This window comes from Artibeus jamaicensis, unplaced genomic scaffold (genome assembly GCF_021234435.1).
Source record: "Artibeus jamaicensis isolate MK-2021 breed Jamaican fruit bat unplaced genomic scaffold, CSHL_Jam_final contig_3176, whole genome shotgun sequence".
NCBI lineage: Eukaryota > Metazoa > Chordata > Mammalia > Chiroptera > Phyllostomidae > Artibeus > Artibeus jamaicensis.
The window spans coordinates 5,933,467-5,948,206 of NW_026521740.1; the positions used below are offsets into that span (position 1 = coordinate 5,933,467).

Below are 14,740 nucleotides of genomic sequence, written 5' to 3' on the forward strand. Positions count from 1 at the left end.
CATATTTCAGTATGTAATAGTATCTGACCATAGTTTAGATACTGGGGGCATTCATGATTTCCAGTTCAGTGAATGGGGCTAGGAAATGTGTAAATGGTTTTGCTCGTTTGTTTGTTTTTATGATAAAAGGTGTCATGTCTTTGTATTGATACTTTCAGTTACTCAAACAGCAGGCTAAGTTGTATAACTATAGCAAGAATTAGAATACTTTATAAATGACTGTATATTATCTTTGTAAACATAACTGAAAGAATTTCCTTTGTTTTCATAGCTGTATACTTTTTGTTTTTCATGCTTTTAGTTAGTAAGCATTGTTTGGCTCACTAATTCATATCTTGAAATTATAAAAACAGTATTTTAATATAGGAAGTTTTGACCTATAGATCTTTTTTAAATTGATTATTTTATTTTATTTTTATAAGTTAAAATAGTAATTTTGGCTTTAGTCATTTTGGAGTGGCAGGGCCCGAATTTGCACTCTTACTTAAACAGTGTGTTGGATAAATATATGTAACAATAGTTTTTAGAAATAAGACAGCAGAAGTGTCAAATAGGCATTCCTTAGAGAAAGGGGTACAAAGTGATCCCTTCACTTGCCTTAGCTTATGGCCTAGAGAAATTTTCCAGATCTCAGTACGTTAAAGAAATCCAACAGTCTCCCTCTAATTGAGGAGACAGAGTTGGGGAACTGGGGAAGGCAAGATATGTGTAGCTTATACAGCAAGGCACCAGAGAGTAGGGAACTACCTAGAGAAGGAGTTCAAAAATCTGCAAGGAGCTCCCCACCCAAGTCTCCAGTTGACTGCCAGTAAGTACATGAGTGTGAGAGGCTTGGAAAAGATCTCTTGGAAAGGAGTAGGTAGAACAATTTCTATAGCACACACAAGGCTGAGAATAGGTCAAATTCCCAGCACAGCGGAGAAACCTTGTAATATATAGGGCATCAGGAAACGTCGTACTCACAAAAGTATTACCTCAGCGGGGCCAAACTAGCTCTATACTAAAGACTGGCCTAGCTAGCTTAAGGAAGCTGAAGAACAAGCCTTGCAAAATCCAAACAGTCTCCAAGTAATAACAACTATGTTCCAGAAAATATTTAAAAGAATATAAAAACCCACCATGAATTTCACAATGGCTAGCATCCAAGTAAAACATTATGAGGCATGCAAAGGAGCCAGAAAATCTGATTCAAAATGTGAAGAAAGTGCAGTTAATAAAAAGACTCAGAAATTGACACGTATGATATAATTAGTAGAGAAGGCAGATACAGTCTGATGTCAGAGAAGGACCTTTTGGTCAATGATGGCATATGTGGCGGTGGTATGCCACAGAGCTCATGGGAGTGGTCGGCTCTGCCATCCAGGGAAGTGCAGTTATACTCTCTGATGCTTGCACAGCACCTGTAAATCACCTAACAGCACATTTCTCAGACTGTGTTCTCAGTATTAAGTGGTGCCTGTCTGTCCAGGTATTCCTTGCTTTTCAAAAGTTCACGTTACTTCACTTCAGTGAAAGGCCTACATTAGCATAGTATTTTAACCAAAAGAAATCTGGAGAAGATTTTCACAGTTATGAATAAAGGCAAAAAATGAAATTAGTGAGCAGTCAGTGTTTGTTTTGCAGCAGGCCAGGTAGAGACAGCGTAAGTCCCAAGGACTGAAGAGAGTGGCATTGCCAGGCTCCCTTCTGGGAACCACTCAGCCTTTCAGCATCAAGCCTCCATAGCTCTGAACTGTATCTGTGAGCATCTGATCTTTATCGTGATTGATTTTGTGTATTCGTTAGCAAGACGTGTCTGTGGTGTCAAAAAAGCTTAAGAGAGCGTGTTGAGGGTATTACACTTAGCATAAAATTGGCTGTAATTAAACATTTGGATTGGGATGAATGAAATAATGACATTGAGTGTGCACTGAATTTTAAGACTGGAAATGCTCAACACTTTTAAATATAAACGAATGGGAATTGTTTCTTCACTTTAAGTCATTTTGACTTACAAAAGGTTTCATAGAACTACTTAATTTTTAGATAGCAGAAAAAAACCTGTTATAGACTCCCTTATATTCTAGAAAGGTAAATGAATGCATGAACATGTTGAGGAAAGACATGGAAGACTTAAAATGTACAAGTAGAATTTCTAGAGATCAAAAATAAAATGTCTCAGATGAGAAATTCTCTGAATGGATTTACGAGAGGGTTTAATAATGCACTGTGGAAGGCAGTATAGAGAGAGACACCTCAAAATATTAAACATGGATCTGCCTTTTGATCCAGTGATCCCACTTCTGGGGATATATTGGAAGAAACCCAGAACACTAATTCAAAAGAACTAAGCACCCCTGTGTTCACTGCAGTGTTATTTATAATCGCCAAGATATGGAAGCGTCTCAAGTGCCCATCAGCTGTTGAATGGACAAAACTATGGGACATTAAAAAATTTTTTATTGTTGTTCAGGTACAGTTGTCCCCATTTCCTCCCCACTATTCTCCCCTGCCTTATCCACCTGCCACCTTCCATGTTCAATCCTCTACCCTCTCCCTACCCCTTGTTGTCTTTGTCCATGAGTCCTTTATACATGTTCCTTGACTTTGACCTTTCCCCTTCTTTCCCTCATTATCCCCTCTGGTTACAGTCAAATTGTTCTTTATTTACAAGTCTGAGGTTCTGTTTTGCTTGCTTGTTTGTTGTGTTGATTACATTTTACTTACAGGTGAGATCATTTAGTGTTTGTCTTTCACTGCCTGGCTTATTTCACTTAGCGTAATGCTCTCCAGTTCTATCCATGATGTTGCAAAGGGTTGGAGTTCCTTCTTTCTGCTGTGTAGTATTCCATTGTGTAAATGTACCATAGTTTTTTTTATCCAGTCATTTACTGATGGGCACTTAGGTTGTTGCTTCCAGCACTTGGCTATTGTAAATTGTGCTGCTGTGAACATTGGGGTGCATAGGTTCCTTTGGATTTGAATTTCAGGATTCTTAGGGTATAACCCCAGCAGTGAAATTGCTGGATCAAAAGGCAGTTCCATTTTTAGTTTTTTGAGGAAATTCCATACTGTTTTTCATAGTGGCTGCACCAGTCTGCATTCCTACCGACAGTGCACTAGGGTTCCCTTTTCTCCACAACCTCACCAACACTTGTTGTTTATTGATTTGTTGATGATGGCCATTCTGACTGCTATGAAGTGGTCTCATTGTGGTTTTAATTTGCATCTCTCTGATGGACAGTAATGCTGAACATCCTTTCATATGTCTCTAGGCCCTCTGTGTGTCCTCCTTGGAGAAGTGTCTGTTCAAGTCCTTTGCCCATTTTTTAGTTGTATTATACCTATACATATAATATTATGTATATGCTATATAAGGATCTTATAAGTACTTATATAGGCTATATGTAATACATATGTAACATATGCAGTATTACATATAATAGCATTAGAGCAAGAGTATTAGAAACCATGAGATCTTCTGCCAAGTTGAATTTGTATTTAGAAAATTGCAGAACTAATAGAAAAAACTTGTTCATGTTTATTGCGTGTAAAGTTCATTTTGTTTTTTTCTTTAGTAGGGTATTTTCTATAATATTTTCCTCACTGTTATCCTGAATAATTGTAAATTACTGCTTATTTTTGGACTGTTTAATAATTTAATGTCTTAATTAAAAGGTAGTTTAAATAGATATATATTGTTTTCTTTGGCAAATTAGAAGTACTGGTTTTCCATTTATATTTAATACATAGTTATAAAAATGTACATATTTTTATATATAAGACTAGACTCTTTATTTATAGGTAGCAGACAATACTTATAGACTGCTCTTGTACTTCCCTTACCAGTTTAAAAAATAGATTTAAATGGCTCTGTGAATAAGCTTCTTAGCACTGCTCATATTTTGCAGAAATGCTTTATCTGTAAGGGATTGCTTATATTAAGATTGAGTTTGTGGAATTTCATATGTAACTTGGAAAAATTTATTACTGTTTTAAGATTTCATTTAGAATTTTTTAGAGATACTTTGAACCTAAAACATTGTGTTAAATATTGGCATTTGGAAAAATTCTTATTGGCTTTATCATCATTTTCATTTTTAAATCTGATCCATAATATCAAATTGTTTCATTTAACTTAAATTTATAAGCATTGAGGAACCCAAATGAATGGACATGAATTAGATCATAGTAAATGCTGACTTTGTACATGAGCAGAACTGTTAAGTTTTTATTAGGTACATGGTTTTTGTGCTGTAGTCCACAGTTCTGACACTGTTAGTAGGGCAGCTTTTAAAGTCATGTGGCCATGAAGAACTGGAAATGTATTAGCTTGAGTTAAGAAGAGGTACTTTAAAGGACCTAGGAGAGTGATTAAAAATGTTTTTTGACAGACAGAAAATTAAATGTTAGAATAAGGAACCGAAGGGTAACATATTGAGTTATATAAAAATATTTTTCAGGTCATTTTTAAGTGACTTAAAGAGATCAAGTAAATTTCTAGTCAAGAGAGGGTCTCTTCAGATTTTAAAAATTGATTCTTTACTTACTATTAGAAACTCATAACATGTTTTGAAGGCCAACCTGAGGTATTTTTAATTGATCTTAATTCCAAGTATATATTTTGGTTTTCTTAGAATTTTAGTGAATTTTAAAAATTTGTCTTATGTCAAAGCACCTAGTTGTTACATGGAATATTGGTTGTTATAATTACTTACATGGTATTTGATTTAGGTGCAATTTATTCTAAGAAAGAATAAGAATACATTTCATTTTCCTGAACTTACAGTTTTATACACACACATGCAAACACATATATCACTATTATATCTTCCTTAGGCTGTTAGGGAGTACCTTAAGTAAAAAGAATTAAAATAGTGGCAGTACTAAATTAAATCCTAGTTGTATTGCAAGAGAGCTAAACTATTATGGGAATGTAAGGTTACCATATTGTTTTCTGTTTGGGAGATAAAAATTTGTATGAAAATTAATTATAGTATCAATAATGAATAGCTTCATGTTTAAATAAGCTTTTGTTTTAAAAAATGGACTTCGTCACCCCCTTTTTATAGGCTATTCACTCTGTGGCTTGGCATCATGAAGGAAAACAATTTATTTGTAGTCATTCAGATGGCACTTTGACTATATGGAATGTGAGGTCCCCTGCTAAACCTGTGCAGACAATCACTCCACATGGTAAGAATGTATCACTACCTAAATTGTGATGGACAGTAAATGGTTTTGTGTATGCATATGGGTTTGTTTTTCTGGTTTTTTTTGGGGGGGGAGAGGGATAAGTTTCTAATTTGGGTGGCATTAAAAATAATTACATATATAGAATAAAATCTAATAATCATGTAATAGAATCTCAAGTTATATTTGCAGTTGAAATAGCAACTTTGAATTTTGAGAAAATGAATGTTAAATTATCTTTTGAATATTGTTTCACTAGTAGTTCAAAAGTAAATAACTTTGTGAGTACTATAGAACTGACTTTCAGCTTTAGTCATCTTAAAGTTAGCAATTTGTAAGTTGCTAATGAATATATAATAGTTTTTTGAAATACTTGGGATTCTGCAGAAGGAATTTTATACATTAGTGTTGAAGAAACCCCAATTACTCCAGGTTTGATAATTCACTAGGAAAACTCACAGGACTCAGCAAAATAGTGCAAAGCAAATCAGTAAATGGAAAAGGCACGTGGGATTGAAATGTGGGGGGAACCATGCTCGAGTATCCAAGAGTCCTCTCCCAGTGGGCTCACACAGGACACCTTAATTCCCCTAGCAATGCGTCAGTACCACATGTCTGAAGTGTTTTCTCCCAGTGAGGCTCACCCAAGTTCCATTGTCCAGAGTTTTTATGGAGGCAGCTTGTAGGCACCTTCTGCTTCAGCACTCAGCAGAATTCCAGACACCCACAAGGAAGGCAGGGGTTCATCGTAAACCATATCGTTTGTGCAGACAGCTTAGGCACAGTGAGTCAACTGCAGTCTCAAAGCCAACTTGCCAGATGCCAACCATGAGCTAAATTTTCAAGCCCACCTTTCTAGAAATAGTCTTGCGCCTGCTATGTTAATTATTTTTTGCACAAGTAGTATTTACAAAATATAAAAGAAGCTTTTATTAGAGAATTTGTTAAAAACAGGTTATGAAGTTCTTTTGTGAGTTTTGAGTGGAGCCCAGGAATTTGTATGTCTTTATTAATCTTTATTCTACAATCCCACCTTAAAAAGTTCTTACCCAGCAAATTCAGGGAAGTCACATTAATGAAATTGTTCTTTAAAATGGCAGTATGTTAAAGAATATCCTTGTAGCTATTGCTAATATTTCATTGCTTGCTTTAAAATATGAATACCTACTTTCAAAAAATCAGTGCATTCTGAAATACTGCAATGTAGAAACAAAACAGTAAAATTTAAATCTTATTTTATCTATCTGTGGCAGTAGGGGCTTTTAGACTTGTCTGTTTTCTGGTAAAAATAACAATTCTTGAAGCCCAGTATTATGATATACTTTACTACTGCTTTGTGGCAGCAGGCATCTTTCTGGAAAAGTGTGTATTTTAAATTTGCTACAGATCTATTTGTGCATGTGTCTATGGGATAGCCCTTGTGGTAGTAGGTTCCATTTTTCCTTAATACAGTTTTTTCTTCTTTCTCTTACTGCCTAGGTCCCCTATCCTGGTAGTACCCCTGAGAATTCTCATAAATCTTAGGATCCCAATCCCACTGCAACCTAATAATTCATAAAACCAAAAAGTAGATGATCAGTTTAGAAACCTGTTAAATCTAGAAGAAAATTAAACTGGTATTGAAAATGGTAAAAATATTTAGTATTAGTTTTTCAGTTTTAAGCTTATCTAATTTTTTTGGTATTATACAAAAATATTTTTGAGCCATGTGAGAGGAACTTGTCAAATTACTCCTCATTCACCCTCAAATATTCCAGTGTCTCTTTCTTACACACAAGGACATTTTCCTTTATCACTGCCTTTCGCCTTTTATCAAAAACAAAAGAGTGTATATGTAAATTAGAATTAGTTGTCATGTTTCTTCAGTTTTCTTCAGTCTGGAACAGTTTTTGAGCCTTTTCTTGACTTTCATAACTGACAGAACTTGAATATTATAGGTCAGTTATTGTATAAATGTAACTCACTTTGGTTTGTCTGACATTCATCATGATCGGGTTTAGGTTGCACAGTTTTGGCAGGACTGTCCCAAAAGGATTGATGTGTTCTTTTTTAATCCTTTCAAGTGGAACTTGTATTTGATTTGTCCTGCATTGGTATGAACTTTTGATTAAGCTTCTATCTACTAGGTCTCTCCATTGCAACAATATTGTTTATCCCTTTAAAATTAATAAGAATTTTTTTGTATTTGTAATCAGTAAGTACTTTGATTTGAAGGAGTACTTTGGACCTATAAACATACTATTCTTACCCTCTGATTTTAGTATCTGATGATTTTTCTTGTCTGAATCAATTATTACTGTGATGGTTGCCAAATGGAGATTTTCTTTTTAATCTTCATCTTATTTTTATACTGAGAACTTACCTCTTTGAGAGCCAACTTTTAGAGGTGGCATAAATAAGTTTCTATAGAGTTTATAGTATCTTATCAAAAAAGAGTCACTAGCTAAAATTATTATTAAATAAATAATATAGTGAATATTTATTTAATATTTTCAACATTAGAATCCAAACAAAATGTAAGTAAAGAAAAAGTTTTCTGTGGCAGGTGTTAAAAGGTGAGATGGCATTTGTTGTATATAGTACAGCAGTCAAAAAATGTAGATGACCAGAAGTTATTTTATTTATAAAATATGAAATATTTCCTATAGTAACAATGTTTACTGTTTATTGCTAGTGCTAGGTAACCCACCAAAGTTTAATTTATGTCGATAGTTGAGTTCCATAGCAACGCTAAACCATTTTCTTACATTAAAGTACAAAAGTGTTTTATACCCTAATAAAGTAATATATATGCCATATTTGTTGTATATAACTTTAGTATGCTAAATGTTTGATTTGATGGATCAAAATTTAGGGGTTTTTTCCTCATTACTGTTACTAAATTTAGTTATTTTCCTCAGTAATTAAAGTGTTGTTTCTTGCCCTTACTTTCTAACAAACAGTTATGGTAAATTACTTTAAAAAGTACTAGACTTTTAAAGTAATTTACCATAAAAATTTTGCCCAGGTTGGGTTTTTTTCGTGTTTAAACCCATTTAATGGCTAAGTATTTTATTCTTAAAAAACATTTGTGAGTGTTACCTTGCTAACCAGGAACTGACTGTGCTTTCAGATTCCTTCCAGTGTGATGTTTAGTGTTAGGAATACCTTAAGGTGTCCTGAGGATCTGTTTAGAAAACACAGTGCTACACCAGCCCGACATGGAGTGTCGAAGCCAGTAGCCTTTGTGGTTGAGCACTGACTCCGTAGTTTCTGGCTCTGTGACTATGGGAAGTCAGTTAACTTTGGAACCTCAGCATTCTCATTTAAACATAGCAGTGCTAATCGAAGCGAAAGTACCTGGAAATTGTGATGTACTGTGTATGCGATTACAGGAAATATAAATCTGGAAATGTTATAGTATTCTCCAAAACATATTTCACAAATACTAATTTTTTAATTATTTATTATTTATATTGGTTTGTATATTTAATACATTTATTTTATGTGGCTTTTCCCAGACTTATCTGACTTTAGTGTCTTTTATTCACAGAACATCTTGTGGTTCTCTAGTGTTCCATACAATAACGTAGAGAAATGGTGGCCTAGTGCTGGAACTATAATTGAATTATGAGACAGTTCTCCAGATCTGCTAGTATGTTCAGTCATTAGCTTTGGATGACACCTTCACTGGTAAAGTTGTTGATAGTGGACTCTTACTCTGAGGGACATAGCAGTTACCTAGATAGTGATGGTAAAATGACCAGTAAAGGAAAATAGTTTGAATTCATTTAAGAATTTTCTGATGTAATGTAGGATAATTTTACAGTATGTATCAGGATGGTAGAGATAGTATTATTTTTTCTGAAAGTCTCCATTTCTGTGTCTGAAATTGCTCAACATGATTTTTTATTAACCAGAACAAATAATAAAAAATGATAGCTCCCTTTAATCTAGTTTTTTTTGATAATCAAAGAACATTTTCTGGCAGTCAGACAACCTGGACAGTTCTAGCTTCACTTTATATACAAAAAACTTATGGAGATAATTACTGTTCTCTGGGACTTAGTTTCATCATATGCACAGTGGCAGGATTGAATGAGGTATAAAGCATGGTGCATATGAGGAAATTAAGCCAGATTTGGTCTCATATTGGTGGGGTGTAAATCTTTATTTATGTATGCAGAGTCTAGAAGGCCAGTTCTGCTTCCGTTTCCCTCCGGCGACAGATGGGCCCCCATTGTTTAAGAGGGAGGAAATTTGATAGTTCGGGCATGGCTTACATGCAGTGATCATGGTTAAGTGACTTTCTGGCCCAAGGTCCCCCAGAGACTGCCCTGTAAATGCGCACGTGTGTGCTGTATTGCAGAGTAGATTTGATTCTCAAAGAAAATGGAGTTGTTAGATGGTCAAAATTAATAGGTGTCCACTAGACATAATGAGATTTTAAAATGTAGTTTACAGAGCTTTTTCATCAGTATAATCAATACATGTATTAAAGAATAAACTATGATTGGGGAACTTTTATTAAGTGTTGCTGAAGGAAAAATAAAATCAAAGTTTACATAAATAAAAGTCATTTTGAATATTTTAAGGATGTGACTTACAAATAATCCTGTTAAACTCCTTTAAGAATCACCCAAAGCATAAAAATTCAATAAATAATAAAACCATACTTTAGTTCCTTATATATAATTCATTGCAAAATTTACCCCAGTTTGTATATTTGAAAGGACCTACCAAACTCCATAGGTATGCTCAAAATATGACTTTTATTTAAAGGCAAGCAAAGGATGTGGTCTAGCAGGAGAAAGAGATTGCAGGCAAGCGTTCTGACAGATGCCCCATATGCAGGCTCCCATGAGTACTTACCTGCTCACATGGATTGTGCTGGAATTCCTTGCTCCAAACACAAGATCTGACTTCTAGGAATGCAAAGAGAACTCTCAAGGAGGCCCTTTAAATGATCCAGGGGTGTCAAACTCATTTTCACCGGGGACCATGTCAGCCTCACGGTTGCCTTCAAAGGGTCGAATGTAATTTCAGCTCCTTAACAGTTGAGGAGTAGTTGCATTTATACAGTCCTAAAATATTTCGGATAATCCATTCTCTCCAGGTCAGTTAAGCCAGTCACCAACCTGCCATGAAGCTACTACACTGGGATCACCACGGAAGTTTGGGACATTGAACAAGCACATCATAAACCCCACTGCCTTTAACCAAGAGTCAAAATCAAATATATGTTGTGTGTATCCAGTCCGGTTGTAAATCAACTCTCTTACATTCATAAGGAAAGACTATGCTCTTCATTTCAGACTAGTATTGTGAACAGTGTGATTCTCCAGTTTGAATCATTTATTTCTTAGAACATCACTGTTCAGTAGAAATATAATGTGAGCTGTATGTATAATTTCTAAATTTACTAGTAATAATAGTAAAAACAAACAGGTGAAATTAATATTAATAATAAATTTTATTTAATTCAAAACATGCAAAAGATTGTCATTTTAAGATGTAAACAACATACAAAATTGAAGTATTTTACATTCTTTTTTGTACTTTTTGAACTCTAGTGTACATTTTATACTTAAAACACATCTTCACTTGGACGAGCTACATTTCAAGTGCTTGGTAGTCGTGTGAGTGGTGTCTCTCATACTGGACATCCAACTTCAGACTAAGAACTAACTGCTGCTTAACAGCTGTGTCTGTTAGAAAATGTGTTCTACGTTCTAAATGCAAAGTTAAAAACTTAGGAAGCACTTGTTTTTGTCGATGTTCCTCACTTGGTTTTAATACATCATCATTCATTCATTCAACAGACGTTTATTGTTCACCTCCTATGTACCAGAACTTCAATACTGGATCTATACTGCCCTTGAAGAACTCATAGTCCAGTGAATGAAAATGATCTATGAACTGACAACTATATTACATTATAAGTGCTGAATTCACAAACTCAGGTTATATGAGCTTGATCATAAAGGATGAGTAGGGTGTTATGAGACCAAAAAAAAGAACATAAGTCATTTTAATCAGAAGGTACAGAGACACAATAAAAAACACAGTGTTCTTGGAAAACTGCAAATAGTTTAATATGACCAGAATTTAAACTTCCTGTGGGTACAAAGACAGAAACTCATACCAAGGCATGAATATACATCATAATATGCTAAAGAGTTTGACTTTCATGATGGGTACCTACTTTGTAAGTGATTTACCATGAGAAACATGGTAATGTATCAGGTGAGCTGGGGGCAGAATGGGGGCCAGTTAGGGTGCCATTGCATTAGTAAACAATACATAATGGAGAGTTCATTTGTGGCAGCAAATAGGAAAAACTGGATATACATGAATATAATTTTGGAATTAGAATCAATAGGACTTGGACCAATTAATTCATTGTGGCCGGGTGGTTTATGAGAGTGGAATGCAGGGCACAGTAAGAGACAAGAGGAAATCAGATGTGATGTGGAGGTTTCTGTGATTTATCAAGTGAAGTTTTAACCTGAACTTTAAATAATTTACCAAGGTAATTTACAAGTAGTTGAAAGAACAAGCACAGATGGCACCTGGTGGTGAAATTTGGTGACCTTGTGAACATCCTTTAAATAAAATCTTAGCTAGTACCTTATTGGATTTGATTTAGAGAATGGTTAATCTTGGGTTACCAGTGAATAAATTAACCCTTCTGGGACATAAGCAATAATGGGTGAATAGTTGGTAAAATCTCAGTTAAAAAAAACAATATGCAGATCAAAATGACAAATTTCCAAGCAAGATAGATGAAGAAAGATCACTGTAAATCTGCAACATTTTGATTTACAGAGATAATGAAACTATCCTGTTAGTATTCTAGCAGGGGGTGGGAAAAAGGTAACTTATAAAGAAATAAAAACTAGACCACTTCAAACTTTGTTATAAGTTTAAATGCTAGACACAATATAGGAATATCAAAAGATTTTGAGCAAGACAGGAGTTAAGAATATTGCCCTGGCTGGTGTGGCTCAGTGGATTGATTGAGTGCTGGCCTGTGAACCAAAGGGTCACTGGTTCAATTGCTAGTCAGGGCACATGCCCGGGTTGCAGGCCAGGTCCTCAGTTGGGGGCACATGAGAGGCAACCACACATTGATGTTTTTCTTCCTCTCAAAAAAAAAAAAGGTAAGAATATTGTACCTAGCCAGGTTTTATGCAAGATACATAATCTCAAACTTAAAAAAGGCCCAGGAAATGTAGTACTTGATGTTATTCTTTAAAAATTTTCTAGTCATTGAAAGATTACCAGTGAATATTGAAATAAGTTAAATTGAGTTATATCTGAATCATTGTTTTACTTCATTAAAATACATAACTAATTTTTAAATAAATGTAAAATTTGCATCTGAAATTTCAAATTACAACAATCTCATATTCCCATTAGAGCTTTGGGTAGTAGAAGATAAAGTCTGATGCTGGCCTTATTCAGAGCAAACATTTATGTGCTTTACTATGAAAGGTCCTGTGTCTCCGAACAGATGGTGTCGGAACAGAATAGAGGTTGAAATTCTTACTTTGTTCCTTGTACAGCCTGAGGGAAGACTTTTCAGACGTAACCTCCTTTCCTCCCATAACCTTCTGTTTTCCTCAATTCCTTCTTCCACTTGAACCATCTGATCTTCTCCCCTAGCAGTCCTTTCTAGGACCTTATTCTGGCCTTCTGCTTACCTGCATCCCTAGTCACCTCTTGGGCCTTATATATTGGGATGACAGCGGTTCAGGATTCCACTGCGCAGTCAGTTCTGTATAAAGAGGCAGAGAAGTGATTCCCCTAGGATCTTGCTGTTTTTAATCCACTGTACTTTGGGAAAATCTCCCATGGTATCTGGCATAGCCTAATTCCTTCATTTTAATGGCCTTGAAGTAGTGATTGTTTTAAGTTTTTCACGATTTATTCAGCAATTCCAAATTAATAGGCATTCACTTTGTTTTCAGTTCTCGATCACTACTAATTATGCTGCCATTACCATGCTGTACATATTTCATAGGAATTGGTTCTTTTGTACTGTTTTAATAAATGTTCTCAAACTGCTTTCAAAGAAGGCGGTATCCTTCACATTTCTACTTCATGTATGAGCACCACTTTTTCAGTGTTCCTGCCAACAGTAGGTATTATATAGATCATTTAACTTTCTGCCATTTAATTTTTTTTAACTTTCTGTTTGCTCAACGTCTCCAAGTCCTCCAGAGGCGTGTGACTGGGATCTTGACCTTCTCCTTTCCCAGGTCTTTCCTGGTCACGTACACATCCTTGCACATGTACGCAGCCTCTTAGATCCCCAGGAATATGACTAGTTCTTCAGGGTTTTATTTTAAATTCCTGCCCAGACTCCTACTTGTTTCAACTGAAACTACAACCTTAGGCAGCTAGATATTGGCAGCAGATTGCTATTATTTCTGTGATGCCCGAGGGTGGGGCCTTTTGCCTACCTGAGCTGATGTCTGTCTCAAGTGAAATTACCACAACACCTGGAGAATACAGTTTTCCAGGGATCTACAGATTGGGACAAAATATTGATTGTGCTCTAGGGAAACTGGTTTTGATAGAACTGCAAAAAAATGTCAGTCCCTTCTGTTGGCTCATACCTCTTCTTCCCTCTACCCAGACACCGAGCTGGGAGTGAGGGGATGGGAATAGCCCTCCAGCAAAATGTTCCAGTCTTCTTGTCTCTGAAGTGCAGTTGTTTTTATTGGGTAGACAGTGTTCCACTTCTTTTGTGGGTATTGTGGCTTTTGTTAACTTCTAGCACTTGGAAGTGTTTAACTTGTTTTGCTATTTCTTTCTTTCTTTTTTTTTTTTTTTGCGGGAAAGCTAGTTCACCAAGATCCTTGCTGTGTCATTCTGGAAGTTAATCTCATTTCCTAATTTTCTTAGCTATTCATAGGCATTGACTCCACTATGTGAACTTTAAGGTCATTTTATTCAAGTTGAAGAAAAGCTATTGGGATTCTAATTATATGTTGAATTTGTAAATTAATTTTGGAAGAATTGACATTTTAGCATTTTAAGTTTTCTTAAAAACATGACAAGACTGATGGACTCGATTATTTAAATGTGTACACTTTTAAATGTTCAGTGTTTAAAAATTGCAAAGAATTTAATCACCAATGATACTAGGGAAAATATTAGATACAATGATAAAGAACTTTGAATATTACATTTATTTTTAAATATAGAGAAGGTTCCATACAAGCATGAGTAAAGGATATAAGCTATTTTTGAAAGAAGAAATACATATGACCAGGAAGCCTAAGAGTATTTAGCGAATAAAAAATACAAATTAAAATAAGATAACCATTCCACTCATCAAATTAGGAAAAAAAATAGTGTTTGGGTAAGGTGTGGCAAAATACTTAACATTGCTGATGGAAGTATAAATTGGTTCAGTTTTTTTGGGATGCAATTCTACCCAGATGTCCCTTTTTTAGGAATTAATTCAAAGGAGAAATTATTTATTATTCACTCATTAAATAGTTATTGAGCACCCACTGTATGCCAAACAATGTTTGTGACTGGGTACACATCAGCGGAAAACACAGACACACTTGAA

General features: G+C 35.0%; 1 protein-coding gene across 3 annotated transcripts in view; it reads left to right on the top strand.

Moving 5' to 3' along the window:
* The window catches only part of STXBP5 (syntaxin binding protein 5), a 125,113-nt gene that overhangs the window by 45,927 nt on the left and 64,446 nt on the right, over positions 1-14,740 (top strand). For all 3 annotated transcript variants that reach the window (XM_037156812.2, XM_037156813.2, XM_037156814.2), the window contains exon 8: positions 5,052-5,175. In XM_037156812.2, coding sequence (XP_037012707.2) covers positions 5,052-5,175 — 124 coding nt within the window. The remainder of the gene's footprint in view (positions 1-5,051; positions 5,176-14,740) is intronic.